General features: G+C 36.1%; 1 protein-coding gene across 2 annotated transcripts in view; it reads left to right on the top strand.

Moving 5' to 3' along the window:
- slc1a2b (solute carrier family 1 member 2b) overlaps positions 1–17,629 on the top strand; it is a 34,526-nt gene extending 16,897 nt beyond the window's left edge. Inside the window, exons 2-11 of one of the 2 annotated variants that reach the window (XM_088006343.1) lie at positions 2,128–2,267; positions 5,027–5,179; positions 5,419–5,669; positions 6,295–6,442; positions 6,763–6,889; positions 7,817–8,050; positions 8,181–8,375; positions 9,346–9,480; positions 9,616–9,804; positions 12,987–17,629. In XM_088006343.1, the coding sequence (XP_087862469.1) occupies positions 2,138–2,267; positions 5,027–5,179; positions 5,419–5,669; positions 6,295–6,442; positions 6,763–6,889; positions 7,817–8,050; positions 8,181–8,375; positions 9,346–9,480; positions 9,616–9,804; positions 12,987–12,990 (1,566 nt within the window). In that variant the 5' untranslated portion in view covers positions 2,128–2,137 and the 3' untranslated portion in view covers positions 12,991–17,629. Of the gene's footprint in view, positions 1–2,127; positions 2,268–5,026; positions 5,180–5,418; positions 5,670–6,294; positions 6,443–6,762; positions 6,890–7,816; positions 8,051–8,180; positions 8,376–9,345; positions 9,481–9,615; positions 9,881–12,986 lie in introns of both variants that reach the window. The other variant, XM_015002598.2, reaches the window with a different exon arrangement.
- Positions 17,630–18,157: the final 528 nt, after the last annotated feature.

The raw sequence follows: 18,157 nt of genomic DNA, 5'->3' as shown, positions 1-18,157 counted from the left end.
TATATATATATATATTACTATTATTGTTCTTAAGGAGTTAATGTACCAATTATGCATTTTAGTCAGGATAATATTTTGGAACCTTTTAGAAAAGAGTACCAAATAAAACTGTGATTGCTTTTCATTCTTAAAGTGAACAGCAAATTCAAAACATAACAATATAAATGCAATATATTGCATATATAATACACTATAAATATATCGCCTGAATTATGATATCCCATTTAAGAATTTTGTTATATGCCACACAGTCCCACATTTTATTCTTTTCACTAAGAGTTTGTAATGTAAATTCCTAATTAAATCAGCCCAATCATGTTCAAAGAATGAATTCTGATTACAAAGAGGCTTTGGAAATATATGATAACCATTAATCATTTTTTTGTCTATCTGAATTTTGTTTTTCTAGGACTGACTTTGAAAACAGTTCATTTTTTTCTCAGTTATGACATTTTATTATTATTTTTTTTTAAAAAAGCATGTAGGTTGTTCAAATGTAAAATTATGAACTTTTTAGTAAATGATGAAAAAACCTTGAATGTTTTTCGTCATTCAATCTGCATGAAGCTCAACTTGCAGTACGTTTTTATATTCATCTGTTCAGTCCTTCTATGTCATTTGTCTCTGACTCAAAGGGAAAGGTGTTAATGAGAAGATCCGGCTCACTTCCTCACTCAGAGCTAAAAATAATGAAGGGAGAGCAAAAAACGGAACGTCCGCATTGCATTTATCATTCCTTCTGTTAGGAGTTCAATTATTTGGTACTGCACCAAAATGTTAAGTTTATGAATTCCTTTTATGAAATACGGAGAGTGCATAGATGGAGTTCAGCTGTTTGCTCTTTCTTATTTGCAATTCACACATTACTTTGAGATTATTAGCAGTAGATCTGACTGCTTTGACAGGAGGCTGACCAGGTGGTCTCCCTATAATGTAGTTTTCTCACACATCGCTGGAGGAAAACTTTGTGTGTAAGTGTGGTGTGTTCAAGTGGGGCTATTGTTAACCTCTTACATAACAATGCCATTAAAACAAGTTTTATTCTCAATCCACGGCTGAGATAAAGAAACATACTTTTCTTGCAAGAAAGGTTTATCGCAGGAATTTTGGTGAAAAATGTATATTGATTTGAAACATCTACTACTCAGACACTACTCATAAAATGTCAACAATCTGTTCCAATGTGTCTCCCTGTGTAACTGAATTTGCGCTTAAGCTTCATGTCAAAAGCAGGTTTGTTTTCTCATGCTATCTCCTTGTGATTGCAGGAGACTGAAAAAGTTAGCCTGTCAATGTGTTCCCGCAGTACTTGCAAATCATTCTTCTGTTGTGTATCATTATTATTTTTTTAAACACACCTGCAGAATTGAAAGGTGGTAAATGGTTCTTCAGTGCATTTACAACAGACTGCTGTAGTCCAGCCTGATTGAAGGTTTGTCATCTTCAGAGGGAAGTACATGAAATGTTTCCTGTCTTACTTCAAAATAAGAGTCCCCTAATAGCCCTTTTTCTTATCAAGGTTTGGTAAAAAATAATTCATGGACCTCAACCAGACGAAACTGTTGAAAGTGCTTCATGCTTCAGTTCAAGATGAAATATTAATTTCACTCCTACTAATAATTTTTCAGTCATTTTCTTGTGTACTTACTGTTTTGTTTTTGGATTAATTTAGATTATTCATTTTGTTCTACAAAGAAGATTAACTGAACAACTATATGTATGGATGGATTAGAATTGTTAGTACTGAAGAAATATGAATAATGAGCAACAGACATGACTTTACCAAATGCTTAGCACATCGATGGAAAGTGGAGCAATTATCAAGCTGCATCATCTTGTCAGCTTCCATCTGTTGGATGCTATAGTAACCACGGTGTTCAAGTGACAACTTGGCAACAGTTGAATGCTTCGCATGTTTTTTCTGCTTTTTGGAAAAAAAAGTTATAGAGTTTGTAGAGACGTTAACTAAAATCATGCTGCTTTCACTGTGAGATTCTCAATCTAAAGTTATACGGCATAACATGTTTTTTTTTTTTGTAACTGTAAACCCAATGGGTCATTTTATCTTTAGCATTTATTAACAAACTCTTCTCTTTTGTGTTTTGTTTTTGCCTTTTTTTGCTACAGTGCCAACAGTATGCCTAAACAAGTGGAGGTGAGGATGCATGAGAGCCACCTGGAGCCCATCGAGGCGAGGCCCCGGTCCAAATGTGCCCAAATCTGCTCCAAAATGTTCAAGAACCTCCTGCTCACGCTCACAGTCCTTGGTAAGGGAAATCTTTTTTTTCCTCTCTTAGGCGTATGATAAAAAAAACTGTGCTCTGTTAACTCAGAGCTACAATCTGCAGCTAGCTTGCAGCGTGAGGAGGAGATGCCATCTGTGTTCAGTGTACCAGACAGTAAGCTGACTGGGTGTTCTGACCTTCTGCAGCACGATGCCACCTGTTGCTATGAAAAGCTCTTCCCCACACACACAAGTCACCCAAACAACCTATGGTGAAAAGTATTGTGATTACCGCTGTAGCTCTTTAATAAACACTAAAGGCCATGACATGTTCTGGTTGCGGAAACAAATCTTTAATTAAATTACTTTTATGCCTCCTCATGGCCATCAGTGACACATTACTTTCTAATTCTGAGGCTTTGGAAATGCCTTCCTGTGAGGAATTTTTAAAACTTTGGACAGTCCAGCTTCTATGAACATCTCAATCACACAACCCTCATAAAATGAGCCAACATGATAAATAGATCTCCTGCAACATCAGAACTAAGGGATAAGGATCAGTAAAGGAGAAAGCGACTGGGGAATGAGAAGGTCAAAGAGAAAAGATCAATCCTAAAACACAGAGTGTCTAAAATCCACCGGATGTTGCCAGCCCCAGGATGTTACTGGTGCTTTTCTGCTGGCTCCGCACCAACAGTCACACAGACACAGAGGACAGCAGCTGGCTCTAGTCAGACCAGATGGATGGCAAATTTACATTCTGGCAATAATTGTGCAGATAGAGAATGACTGCTACTATTTGCATTAAGACTAAGATATATGTCTGATCTTAAGATTTATGCATCTAAGTATAGGTTTTATAAGTCATATGCCAGTTCTCTCAGTCTCCAGTATGCTTGTCTGAGGCACTCAGATGTGTGTTATCAAAATGCAGAGGAGGAAACAAAGGGAATAATTTGACACTTGAAACAACTACATAAACTGATAAAGGTTTCTATTGTTTCAGTTGTTTTACAAATGAAACAAATTGTTGCAAAATAATACAAAAAGGAATGTTTACAATATTCTCTATGGAACAGAGTGATGGCTGCTTCAAACCACTGGTGTTTGAACCTCAGGGTACTTTGTAACTTAACTGATTATATACAAGGAATCATTGTCTATTTGACAAATTATAATCAATGTTTCTTTAATGTTTTTACATAAAGTTTATTTGACTCCATCATGGTTTTGGAGGTGCAATAAATAATAGACTTGTGTACTTCACAGTTGGGATGGTGTAAACAGGATTGTAATTTTTAAAAATATTTACTCTAAAAGATCATCACGGCCAAACACTTCAATAGTTTTATCAGTTGGCTGGACACATATGTAGCAAAAGGATTTTGTCCCACAGTTTGTGTCTAAACTGAAAGTAATTTATGCTGTTTTGGGGGACAAACAGCTTCTTCCTAACTGTATGTCATTTGGCCGCTGGCAATAGTACGATGATACAATCTTAACAGCTTCAGCAAGAATCTTCACAATGACTTTTCCTTTTGTTCTGTTGTTGGTCTGCGGTTTCACCCCAAAACACATTTATATTTCAGAACTTTTCTCCTTAGCTAACAGTGTAATGGCTGGACATTCGAACTGTGTTTATACTTGGGTAGAACTATATCAACAGATGATCTTGGTAGTTTCAGACATCTGGAAATTGCATCCACAGATGAACCAGACATTGTTTTTTTTTTTCCCTTGGGTAATGTTTTTTTTTTTTTTTTTTTTTACATTATGTCACACAACAAAGTAGTATGTTTGATGTGTTGTCTTACAGTAAATACATTCAGAGGTGTGCCTTCAGGTAACTGAAATAGTGTGAATAGTCAGAATAACAAAAGTAATTCAAAGATATTTACAAAATCATGTCGTCATTATCTGGGTTCTTGTAAATTGTTGGAAGTCACTGTAATCTTAGTGTATACATTCTGAATTTTAAAATGTATTTAAAATTTCTCAAAAAGTCGACCCTCATTGTTGTTGCATCCAACAATTGGAGGTTATCCTGGTAATTCTAACTACACAGAGTACATAAATGTATAACTGTTTTAACTGAATAAAAAAAAAATCTCTGGAGCTACTACTACACTGGTCCATATGAGCTTGTTACCTGTCAAATATATTGACACTGTAGCTGGAACAAGAAAGTATGGCTGGTTTCCAAGGGCTCCCAGGAGAAGCTTTCTCTTTCTTTCAAGAACATTGAAGCTCACCTGTGATTTGCAGGGCTGCCTGTGAGCAAACCACAAAAAAAAAACCAAAAAAAAAAACTGTAAAAATGATTTTAATAACAAACAAGGGCAGTAGTGTAAGTTTTCATCCATTCTCCAAATGAAATACTGGCCTATTTATTTAGTATTCGGTGGAATTTGAAAATACTGAAAAATAAATAAATAAATAAAATTCTTGAAAAGTTAGATTTCTTGTGATTACATGTGCCAAACCTGACAATCTGATATGCTGCCTCTTTCAAAGAAATCTGATCTTGCCTGGTTTTGGTTTTATCTTCTCAACTCACTGTGTTTGTAGCCAACAGGATCTTTGTTGGCCCTGAACAGCTGACTTGAGAAGGTGGGAGTTGATACTGAGTTGTCTTGCAAGACCACAGAAGCAAAAGAAAAAAAAAAAAAAAACGATTGAGAATGATTAGAATTTTTATATAAAATAGTGTAAATTTTTTCATTGAGATTTTTCCCCCTTGCTTAGATTAAAATCTTTAAGTGATTATACATTTTTAAGTTATTCCCACTCCTTTCACTTTAGGTGTGATCCTGGGAGCTGTATCAGGGATGCTGCTGCGTGTTGCCTCTCCAATTCATCCGGATATTGTCATGGTGATTGCCTTTCCTGGAGATATTCTGATGAGGATGCTGAAGATGTTGATCCTCCCTCTCATTATCTCCAGCTTAATCACAGGTGCCGACTCTATCACAATTCATGCTTTTAAATTCTCAAGGAAAGCCATGTTGCTCATATTGACTGGAATCTTTCTTTTGTTCAGTTTCCTCTGTTGTCGTACTACTGTAACACACTTGATGGTGATCATAGAGTCGCCAAATAGCATTTGTTTTGATCTCTTTATTCCTACATGCTATGTCAACTTCTTCACTGAGCCAGAAATGACCGGATAAACATCTTGTTTGTGTGCGGTACAGGGCTTGCTGGCCTGGACGCCAAATCTAGTGGCCGCCTGGGAACCAGAGCTATGGTTTACTACATGTCCACCACTGTTATTGCTGCTGTCCTGGGTGTCATCCTGGTGCTAGTCATCCACCCTGGCAACCCCAAACTGAAGGAAAATCTGGGCGAGGGCGAGAAAAACGATGACGTGTCCAGCTTGGACGCCTTCTTCGATCTGATAAGGAACCTCTTCCCAGAAAACCTGGTGCAAGCCTGCTTCCAACAGGTAAAAGATGAAATTGTGCTTCTTATTGTAAAGTTGTCATTATAATATCATGTCAAACTAGAATAAATTGCAATTTATTTCATTGAAATAAGTTCGCCTAAGACTTAGGCTTATCTTCCAGTCTGCTCGACAGTTTAACTGTAAAGATTGGGACGTAAATTTTGTTAGCTGGACCCGTCCACTCTGAGCGCTCCAAGAGCGACAATAACACTTCCATTCAACGTGTGACAGCAAATACAAAACAGGTGTAGATACCGTGAGGCTGATTTTGAGTGCATGTTGTTGTTTTGTTTTCTTCTATCAGCATAAGGTTTAGTTTTCATCAACTAAACCTTATGCTGACCCAACAGAATGTGGTCTAAATAGCAACAGAGTTAGATGTATCCTGACAGGAATAAAACTAGCTGCTGTCTAAAAAAAAAAATAAAGAACAAGAGGTTATTTTCAATTAAAGTGGTACTTTAGAAAAAGCCTAAATATATGATGTAAGCGTCACATTACACTTTGTATAATTAGGTCATAACATATTTTAAAACCAATTAGGGAGCTGTCATGGTTTTCTTCTGAGAAGATAATTCTGCCACTTATTTATGTTTTTTTTTTTGTTTTTTTGTTTTTTTTCCAGATCCAAACAGTCACAAAGAAAGTTGAGGTGGTTGTGGAGGAGGAAGTTAATGTCACCACTGTGGAGGGCCTGGTGGCTAACATTACCAAGGAGCCACAGTTCATCATCAAAAAGTCTCTTCAGTTCAAAAGTGGCATGAATGTTTTGGGTATGTAACACGGGGCCCTCTGGGGCCTCGTAGTTAACTGCACACATTTGTACCGTTAAAATTTAGCATCAAATTGATGTTAAAATCATCATGCTAGGATGCTAGCTATAACAAAGCTAACATTTGCTGATGAACCCCAAGCTTCTTGTGATGAAAATGTAAATCATTTGCTGTTGAGGCATTTTCATCAACTAATACAAGTCGGCTCATCAAATTCATTTCTCATACTTGGCATTGTAAATATGTTTATACATTTTCTTCCGTACTGAAGCCGCCCTCCATCGCATCTATTCTGACGCATTCATAATTTTCTGCTGCAGGTCTGATTGGTTTCTTTATTGCATTTGGCATCTGCATGGGCAAGATGGGAGAGAAGGCCAGACTCATGATTGAATTCTTCAATATCCTCAATGAGATCGTGATGAAACTTGTCATCATGATCATGTGGTTGGTATCTGTCATGGATTTCTTTGAACCACTTCAAAACCCATTTCGCCGTGCTTGAAAAATATAAAATATTCATATCGATGCAATTTTTTTCATATGTTCTCATGCTCCACTCACAAACTACAACGTATTATTTTGGGGTTTTATGTGATACACTGACATAGCACAGGATTGTGACTAGGAAGGAAACGGGGCGGATGATTTTTGTAATCTTTTTTTCAAATATGAATCTGCAAAGCATGAAAGGTATTCAGCCATCCTGAGTCAATATTTTGCAGATATGTCCTGAAGACTTTCCGTGACTTCTGTAATTCTTCTTTCAAAAGTAGCTTAATGTCAATCATATAAGATGGAGAATATATTGGAGTATTAATTTTTAAGTTTTACTAAAATTCCTCAACAAGATATAGGTTCACGGTTTGACTTGGCTCTTCTAATACTTGAATAATAATGGAATGTTGTACATTTAGCTTTATATTTAGGATTTAAACATTAAAAATGTGGATTTTTCATTAAGATGGAAAACTTTTTTTTTTCATATGACCAGAGCATAATTTGTCCTTATGTTTGCTTTGTACACTGCATGGCTTTTGCCAAACTGCTACTCTTCCATAAAAGTCAGATTTATGGAAGGCATGAACCAGAGATTTTACATCAACAGGTTCTTCAATCTGGATCTCTGCAGCTTTCCTAGAGTTATCACATATAACTCTAATTAAATACAATCAAGCTTGTGGGTCTAAGTTTTACAAATGTGGAAAGGTTTAAGCTTCCAAAAATTGCAAGAAAGGAACTCCTTTATCTCATGTTATTTTGAAACATATCTAAAGGATATTACGTCGTAATCACAGTGCTCTTACAACTTGTTTTGATTATGCTCTTCGCTTTAATTTCAAAGTAACAAGAAATTGTTTCTCACCCAATAAGGTACTCTCCCTTTGGTATTGCCTGTCTGATTTGTGGCAAGATCATCTCCATTAAGGACTTGGAGGTGGTGGCCAGGCAGCTTGGCATGTACATGGTGACTGTGATTATCGGTCTGATCATCCACGGCGCAATCTTCCTGCCCAGCATTTACTTTGTCATCACAAGGAAAAACCCCTTCACCTTCTTCTTGGGGATCTTCCAGGCCTGGATCACTGCTCTGGGAACAGCTTCCAGGTCAGCATGAATAAGGATCAACGGGTGAACAAGTCATTGTGAATAATGGTTTTTAGAAATAATTTGTGCATGGTTATATGTGTTTACAGTCCTCCTTGTTTTTTTTTTTTTTTTTTGCTTTTATCTCCAGTGCTGGCACACTTCCTGTCACATTCCGTTGCCTGGAGGAGAATTTGGCCATTGACAAAAGAGTCACTCGTTTTGTGCTCCCAGTAGGTGCCACCATCAACATGGATGGAACTGCTCTCTACGAGGCTGTGGCGGCAATCTTTATTGCCCAGATGAATGGCGTGAATCTTGACCCTGGTCAGATCGTCACAGTCAGGTGAGAAAAGCATTATTTTTATATCAACATATATATATATATATACTGCTCAAAAAAAATAAAGGGAACATTTCACTTTAATTTTGTGTGTGGCTCCAAATCCAGGCCTCCATTGGTTAATAAATTTGATTTCCATTGATGATTTTTGTGTGATTTTGTTGTCACCACATTCAACTTTGTACAGAACAAAGTATTCAATGAGAATATTTCATTCATTCAGATCTAGGGTGTGTTATGTGAGTGTTCCCTTTATATATATATATATATATATATATATATATATATATATATATATATATATATATATATATATATATTTTTTTTTTTTTTTTTTTTTTTTCATTCAAGGTTCAAAGAGTCTGTAGTTTGTAAATTAGGGCCTTTGTCAGTAAACCAAAAATAATAAAGAAAGCAATGCAGTCTGTGTTATAGATCAGTCAGCATAGTTACTCAGCAGAAGTGTGGATGTATTAATCAGTAAACTATGAAGAATGTGTGATTTAGAAACAATCCTTAAATATGAAAATTAAAGTGAAGCACATAAACCAGCATGTGGAAGTAGCAATAGTGTTGAGCCTCATGCTAGGCAGGAAGACAAACAGCGGGTACATGCTCTCTTTCATCAATCTTTGCCAAAAGACTCTTCTCATAATAGAGTGAGTTGAAGATGGATGACCCTAGTTCTGACATTTTTACACATAAATCAATGAAGCTTCAAAATAAACATTCCATCTCCCACATTTTGGAACCAAATCAGGTTCTCCCCAGGCCTGTACTTTATGCAGACTGAAGAAAGAGCCAGTATGAATACAGTGCCTTTTTTTTTGCCTTTACAGATTTTCTCTGCTTTCAATTTTTTATCACATTTAAATATTACAAATTATGAACCTTTAATACTAACATAAAAATAACCTGAGTAAATAAGTAGACCTTTTAGAGATCTAAATAACTTTGTTTCTTTTTTCTTCAGTCTGACAGCCACTCTCGCCAGTGTTGGAGCAGCCAGTATTCCCAGTGCCGGCCTGGTGACAATGCTGTTGATCCTTACCGCTGTTGGCTTACCAACTCAGGATATCAGTTTGCTGGTTGCTGTCGACTGGTTATTGTGAGTCTAACAGACTAACAGACATATTCTGGTTATATTTTGTTAATTTAATAGATTTCTTATATTACATTTTCCAAAAAAAAGAAAAAAAAAAAATGTATGATGTCTTTAAAATCTTGGTTTGTTTCTCCTCAGGGATCGTTTCAGGACCTCGGTGAATGTGGTGGGTGACTCCTACGGTGCAGGGATTGTGTACCATCTGTCCAAAGCTGAGCTGGAGGAGCTGGATGCGCACACGGCTAAATCAGACGACATCGAAATGATGACAAAGACCCAGTCCTACTACGACGACATGAAGAACCACCACGAGAACAATTCCAACCAGTGCGTCTTAACCGCAACTCCTTCTACAGCCGCTACTGCCAATGCTAACAATTCTGTCTTAGTAGATGAATGCAAGGTACTATTAACGCTTTCTGACATAGAGACTTCAATATAACCCTGTGCCGTTGCATGCTCATCCTGCAGCTTTGCTTCGTTCTGCATGCTTTGCGCCGACTCTTTGTAAGCAGAGATGCACTTGCATAAACTCTTTATTTCACATGTGCACCAAGTTTATTTACTCGTCTGGAACAGCCGCTTTTGTGTTTAATGATCATTCAACATTTAAAACACAGTTCAAAACATAGTTGATGTGCTTGCATAGACAATTATAGACAGATCAGCTATCCCCCTAAGATGACGTTATGGGACAAAGTATGAACTTCCTCAATATAACTCTGAGAAATTATTTAGCGGCGTCACATCTAACATAAGTTCAGAGTAGCTCAATGAACACAGCCGTAGTTTCAATTAAAACGTTTCTATAAATATTTTAACTGCTATTTTCTGTTTATTCAACGTAATATCCAGCGGGTTTACTTCACTTTATCTTGTTTTGTGGCTGATCATACATTTTTTACTCATTTATCCTTTTAATTTAAAATGCAGTGATGGGAAGTGTTGCATAATTAGCAGTTCATGCATAACTAATGCACACCTCTCCATCCCACAAAGAGTGATTAAGTGCTCTAACACAGTCTCTTTGTCCCAGCTCTGAGAACTGTGCAGCGAAATCAAAAGTTAATGTAATGCTAATGTAGAACAGATCACAGGTTAAATCTCAGCTATAGATTTTTATTTTTTTTTTTTACTTTCATACTATTACTTACACACTTGGGTGCAAAAAGTCAGATGATAAGATTTGTATTTCTGATAAAGGGTGTGGCCAAGCAACACTGTAAGCAAGTAAAAAAAAAATACAACCACCTGTTTTCAATGTCCAATTCATAAATACATTTTTTATATGTATACGTAACACAAAGGCATGCTACTTCCAGGGCTTACATTTTATTTTTTTTCATTTATTTGTTTTTTGTACATACCATGACTCACATTGCTAACCCTGCTCCACACTGCTGTAGAAGGCTTGCAAAAAAAGACAAAAAATAACAATGCATTTATTTATTTATTTATTTTATTATTATTTATGTTTTTGTACATTGTTTAAATTTATGTGTATATTTTGCATGGAGCATTAAGATTTTATTTTGTTTCATCTTATATTTACTTTTTTTCAGTGCACGTTTTGTGGAGTTGTTATTAACCTATTTATACAAAATAATCACATTTGTAGGGGCTGCACAGTGGCGCAGTTGGTAGAGCTGTCGCCTTGCAGCAAGAAGGCTCTGGGTTCGATTCCCGGCCCCGGTCTTTCTGCATGGAGTTTGCATGTTCTCCCTGTGCATGCGTGGGTTTTCTCCGGGTTCTCCGGTTTCCTCCCACGGTCCAAAAACATGACTGTCAGGTTAATTGGCCTTTCCAAATTGCCCCTAGGTGTGAGTGTGTGTGTGCATGGTTGTTTGTCCTGTGTGTCTCTGTGTTGCCCTGCGACAGACTGGCAACCTGTCCAGGGTGTACCCCGCCTCTCGCCCAGAACGTGAGCTGGAGATAGGCACCAGCACCTCTCCCGACCCCACTGAGGGACAAGGGTGAAGGAAAATGGATGGATGGATGGAATCACATTTGTAGTTTATTCCCAAACAAACGCTTCCATTGCCATAAGCATGAGCCTTGTTGGTTGTCCAGAGGTTCACATAATCTGCCACTTCTGCTTCTGTGAAAGAAAATGAAAACAGACCTGAATGCATTTTTATTTGCTAAAACATTAACAAAGTACAAGATACATGGAAAGTGATGGTTGTTTTGTACATGGGTAGCAAATAATTTATAACTACAAGTTTTAAAATATGACATGCCTACTTCAGGGGAGGGTCAGGAAACTCAGAGGAAAACATGCAGTGATACTTATTGCAGTAGTAAAAAAATCAGTTTAAACATTTTAAAAAATCATATAAATATGTATATAAAATATTTTCCAATTGTTAAAAGCTAATATAATTTTGGATCTGGCTCCGTATAGTTTGGTTTGTAATCTCATGTAAAAATGTATTTTTTTTGGATAATTTACTTTTGAGGCAAAACAAGTTAGTAAACAATGAAATGAATTGTATTTTTATTTTATTTTATTTTATGTTTTTCTTGCATTTTCTTTTATTATTGTGTCTACCTTGAGTTCAGAAGTTTTAAAAGATTTATACTATAATGTTAGGACAGAATGTAAAAAGGTTCTGGATGCTTCTTAATGTTTGAAGTTAAGTTTGGGTAAAGGGTTGGAGTAGTTAATAACTCTTTAACTTTTGTTGATCTTCCATTTAAGATAAGTCCTGATCAGTAGCTTAGCTTAGCTAACAGCTACTCAGAGAGGGGATTTCTACCGTCTTAAGACAAAACCTGGGTAGGGTGCTGTGGAAATGCTGTTTTATGAACTTTTAAGTCATCTTCATTTTTGCTTTGGGGGTAAAATTTTCACAGAAGTTAAAAAATATATATTAACACAGAAAGTGAAGTTGGAAGACGTGCTACACCAATGATCTTCCTGAATGAAACATGTTCTGAGAATAGAATGTGTAAAGCTTTTCTAGAAGAGTGTCTGGTACAAAAGTAAAACAGGATAAAAGCAGCAAATAATATCACATGTTTAAGGAGTAATGTTTTACTAGTTTAATCTTTTATTTGGTACTTTACACTGGCAAAATGTTTTTTTTCTTCAGATGTTTCACACTTGAAGCTCACTGATGGTGGTCTAAGCCCACTTTCCTTTATTCACTGTAAAACTTATCAACCATTGTGTAAACAATGACTCTATTCAAATGTGAAAGCAGCCTAAATTTTATAAAACAGCATTCACACAACCCACCTCTGAATGTTTGAGATTGAAGTTGTTCTAAGCCTGTAGAAGTCCACATTGTTATTCGCATAGGTTAACGTTAACTTCAAGTGTTTATGATTGTGGATTTATCCTAAATGCAAACGAAGAGATCTATGTGCTGCAATAACATATTACCTGCGCTTCCTTTAAAAGCACCTGCAAATGTTCTAAATTCTCCTTTGACTGTGAAGTTACCTGTATTTTTTTACGTGTGCCATGGATGAGCTGCTTAGATCTCCCTGCTGACTGCTTGCAGGTAACCTCAGCCGCTAACGGTTCTGCTGCGGAGTGCACGCTTGTTGAGGAGGAACCATGGAAACATGAATAATGGCAGCGCAGAGATCCCCCTGCTCCTGGGCTCCACGAGCTTTCCTATCTGGTGATAAAACAAGAAGAGTGAATGAAAAGTCACATGAACAGAACTACTAATGTTTTTTTTTGTTTGTATTTTTTATGTAGTTTTATTTTTTTTATTCTTAGTCCCTTTAAGAAGTTTTTGTATGTTGTCTATCTGACTGCTATGTTATACTAATTCACATAACCGTGAACTGACAACAGAGTTATACCTCACCTGTTAGAGCGCAGTCACATCCTGTGTACCAGATACTTGCACGACATACTTCAAGGCTTGGGGAGGGAAGAAAGAGAGAAATATTACTAGATTTTTTTTTTCCTTAGGAGTACAGTTCAGTTTATGTTTATAAGAAAAGCAACACAGTAGTGGTGCAACACACATGCACTGAGGGTATCTTCTACATTTTATAAAGATGGCTCCTTTTTCTGAGTGGGAGGATGAGTGGGAATCACACCAATAACTGATACAACTGATTTTATCTGTGCTGAACATGCTGTATTTACACCTTCACAAAAATCTCCATGGTACATCAATTTACAGTAATCATGTACTCTGATCAAAGGAAAATCCCTCTGAGCCTCTTCTCATACAAGTATTTGTTTGTGGAAACAAATCCTGGTTTCCACAAGCCAGGTTTTGTTTCCCCTCCTCTTTTTTTGTCTTCTGTGAAGAAAATTGACATTCTTCTTTCACGTGTTGAGAGAGATCTTAAAACTAATTTATTTGTGTCAAGAAAGCATGACCAATTCAAGAATAGGGACCAAACAGGCATAACGTCAACCGGCTAACAGGAGCCTTTCCTCTGCCTCCTTACGTACTTGCAACACATTGTCACATTTGTCTACAATATGATGCAAGCAAAATCCCTAAAAAAAAATGATAAAGCACTTTTCCCTTTTTTTCCGCAAAGTAACTTTATGATGCCAATGAAATTAAAATCTATTTTTATTTCTCGAAAAAAGGAAGACAATATATATAAAAAATATAGCACCCTGAAGGAAATGTAGGGATTATATGGAGCACAATTATTGTCAAAATGCCAAGTTTAATTTGTAGTTAGTGTTATTTTTGGCCATTACAACTTTGCTGCATACAAAAATTGATTTACAGCAAACAGCAGACACTCAGGCTTTTTATGTTCCCCTTAACAGGAATTCTTGTAATGTCGAAGTGTTTACTCTATCAGCTAAAGGAAATGGCTTCTTGTTAGCACCATTTTCCAATGCTTTGTCTGTAAAATAAAACAAGAAAAAAAAGTGTTTACCTTCCACATTTATACTGAAAGAAATGTGAATATATTGTGGAAAATGAGGATTTCAAGCACACACATTCACATGGTGTTTAAGCTACATTCCACTGGTGGAATCTGTTTAGTACCTGTAAGCACAATCATCCCTGACCACTTATGGAGCACAGTAGGCGAAGCAACAGCAACGATTCACAATTACATCATATTTCCAAGAGGCTTCCTGTACTGCAATCAGTGTTCATGCCAACAGAGCTCAAGACTGTTTCTACCAACCCTATATGCTGCAGCTGTACTTTTGTGCCAATCAGAGGACATTTTAGGGGACTCAGAGAAGAAACGGGTTAAGCTAAGATTATTCAAACCATCAGGTCATATTAGGAAAATCTGCCTCTGATCAACTTATAAAGGTGGCAAAGGTTTAAACAAAGCAGGGAAAACTGGATATCAACCTTTGTTGACGGGATAGTTCAGGATTTTTTTTTTTTTAAGTGGTCTTCTTCTAAATTGTTTTAAGTGGTTGATATCTTAACTCTTCTGACGCCTTCATTTAGTAGAAATCTGAACTGGGTGGTCCCAAAGGCTGAAGCTGACGAGTAGCTAGAAAGGTCCCAAGATCAAAGCGAACCTTCTAAAACAACCTCTGTTCTCAGAAATGTCGAAGCAGTTTATCAAACCCACTTTTATTAATGATTATTTACAGAGGAGATGGAGGTTGGAGGTGGTGCATCACCAGTGGAATCCCTTAGGGCAAAATTTATATTTTCTGCTGTGTTTTCACCTGCTCTCTACATGTAAACTGAGTTTTTGATGAGAATTGTTTTTTTCTAAAAATGGTTTCAAAAGTGCAAAATTTTAAAAGCTCCATGTTTTAACTGAACTGAGTATCCTGAGAAAACTAAAAGCAATGACGTAAAGGCACACTCTGTGCATGTACACATCTGCTTTCTAGAAACCATGACAGTATTGGAGCTGCTTAATATCCCTGCCTTCCTTTGTTATGATTTTGTTTCCTTCAGACTTCAAAAATGAAGCTAATGAGGCGATAACCAATAAGAAGATTTGTCTTTTTTTTTTTTTCATAGCAAACATGGCAGTTGTTTTAAAAGGCATAAAATGGCATTAGCGAACTAATGAATTGCTAGGGAGATGCTAAAATTGGAGTTGTTAAAAGTGTTAGTCTTGACCCCTCTCGAGCTAGCCGTTTTGTTTCAGCCTCCTTGAACCTGAATCCTGAACTTTCCCCTCATCCAGTGTGAGAGAGCAGTGAGAACTCGGTTATGTGGGAGTTGATTCAGTAGCTTTTTTTTTTTCAGGTGGATCCTTCTCTCCTCTTTGGTTTCTTTTTAATTGTGCTGAAATGACAACCATGCCTTGAAGGTGTTCAAATCAAATGTCATTTTCTGTAACAATAGAAAACCTAACTTAGCACTTTGTCCTTTAGTTCTCAAAGCTCATTCTCAGCATACACCTTTTTAAGTTAATTTAACATAAGCGAGGCATGTTTTGAACAACACTGGTGTTCTACTTAACATATTAAAGGACTGATGCATGCTTAGACTAAAAAAAATAAAATAAAACACACACATAGACACTCATTAAATCACCTGGGCTTTTATCCCTGAATCACACATATATTAAAAACACTTAAATCCTAAAGGTCAGTCAAGTTTGATCCATATTTCCTGAGCTACAGAGCACAGAATTGACACCTTTACAGGCTCTTACCTTTAGATCTTGTGATATTCAGGAAAAAAAAAAAATATATATATATATAAAAAGAAAACTTCTCCAGTGAAGTGACAATGTAAACCATAGTGTCACATAAGGGGACTACTATGACTACTATGCTCAATATTATGGTTGTAGATGCATGAATTAAAAAAAATTCTAATTATTTGGTTTTTTTGCACCACTATCTTAAAAGCATGATATTTTGAAGTGCCTCCATGCACTTTGTGTATATATTGTAGTTAACAGATTTCGTTTTATTGATTTGTTTTGTTTCTTTTGAAATGCCATGTAGAAATAAGGTTTCATTCCTGTGACTCGTTGAAATGTAATCAGCTAGAGGAAGGGGAAAAAAACAAAACAAAAAAAAAAAACATTTGTTTTAATAGATTAGACGAAATGTATAGAGGACAACATGTAATAAATTGCCTGTATGATTTCATTTTCTAATTGCTGTTAACTAGCTTTTTAACATTTCCGTCACACATATGATATATAAATATCTTTTCTTTTGTATCTAATGTAAGCGTTTTGAATGTTTGCTCCATAAAGATATAAGCAGTGTGAATTTGTTTTCATTGTACATATATGGATATAATTGTTCTGTTCAGTGGCGATGCAGAGGTTAATTAAAATTGCAGTGATCCTGAATCAAACGCAGTCTGTGTGAAAAGAGAGGCGGTTAAGAAGAGAAATAAAGAAAGACAAGAGTAAAAGAAGGTTTCTTGTTCTATAAGGAGGCCAATCTCACTTATTTAGGGTAAAACTGATGTGAAGGTGTTTAAAGACAAAAAAAGGGGTCCAGTTTGCCCTTGGTGTAGGACACACAGAGAGAGATAAATCATAGCCAAGAAGTTAATCAGAAAGAATAAATACCTGTGCTACTTCTATGCCTACCACAGTACAGAGCAACAATCCTCAGGTGAATTATCTGAAACATTTTTAAAGGAAACATGCTGGCTTCTTAGTCTCAGGCATATTTGTTCAACTGATTCATTTAAACCTACAAGTCATGAATATCTAGACCCATTAGAGTCTATGCCTGCCTTCAGTTCACCACTTCTTCACACATTCCACGTCTGTTGCACAACCAATGCCAGTGAAGTTCGTAGGAATCCCACGTTTTTTGTTTTTTTTTATTGCCTTCAGTCTCAATAGCTTTTTTGAATTTTACACTAAACAGGTATGCTGAGAGATTTGACGCCTGCTCAGCTAAATGTTACTAATTAGACGCAAAGTAACTGACAATGAAAAGCTGGAATGCTTTTAAACACTGTAAAGTGTGTCTTTTTGAAGAACTCCATAAGTAGACATGATGGTCTGTTTCATCGCTGCCTTAAATGAGTTGGGGTCTGCCCTTATTGTAATGATGTTGTAATATCAATGTAATGGCAAGAGAGTATGTGTGTGAGAAATATACAATTGGGTTAAAAAAAACTGAATGAAGCATTCTTTCCTCAGATTTTGGTTGACATGAAAACAAAAAAAAGAAAATCTGTTTCTACATATCAACAAATGTACCTTTGGTGTACATATACAACTATAACTAATAAATGTTCATAACTAAGTGCTGTTTTGAGATTTTTGAATTGTGGTGACTTTTACAGTTCTGATGGTACATGAACACTAATTTAATCTATCTGAATGGTGTTCAGTTAGCTGTTGTTAATACTTCATGTTGACTTACTGCTTATTAGATTTTAAAGATAAATGACCTAGCTTACACTTCATTGCATTTATTTCATAGCCTTTTTTTCTGCCTAATTTGATAAGACTTCTTCAAATTAGGAGTCGAAAATAATATAGATTTCAGCTAAAAAGGGATCTCAGTGTGTGAATACACATCATTTAGGTATTTACTGAAGAGGTAAAACTAATCTTTAAAATCTCCACATGCTCCTGCAGTTATATACTATTTTTAAATTTCACGTGTGTTCTCATTCACTTTAGATTCAAGTTGTTTTGTACAGGACAATTTAAACACAGGATGATTTTGAAGGTAGAAAAGTATTTTTTTTTTTTTAAATATTGATTGATTGAAAAATGTATACATTGACCACAAGAAGAGAAATGCTCTGTGTAGCTCTAAGTGCTA

Source organism: Poecilia mexicana, unplaced genomic scaffold (genome assembly GCF_051168715.1).
Source record: "Poecilia mexicana isolate PSO_F unplaced genomic scaffold, ASM5116871v1 scaffold_6, whole genome shotgun sequence".
Lineage (NCBI taxonomy): Eukaryota > Metazoa > Chordata > Actinopteri > Cyprinodontiformes > Poeciliidae > Poecilia > Poecilia mexicana.
Note: the sequence above shows the minus strand (reverse complement) of the source record. Positions and strands in the feature narration are given on the sequence as shown.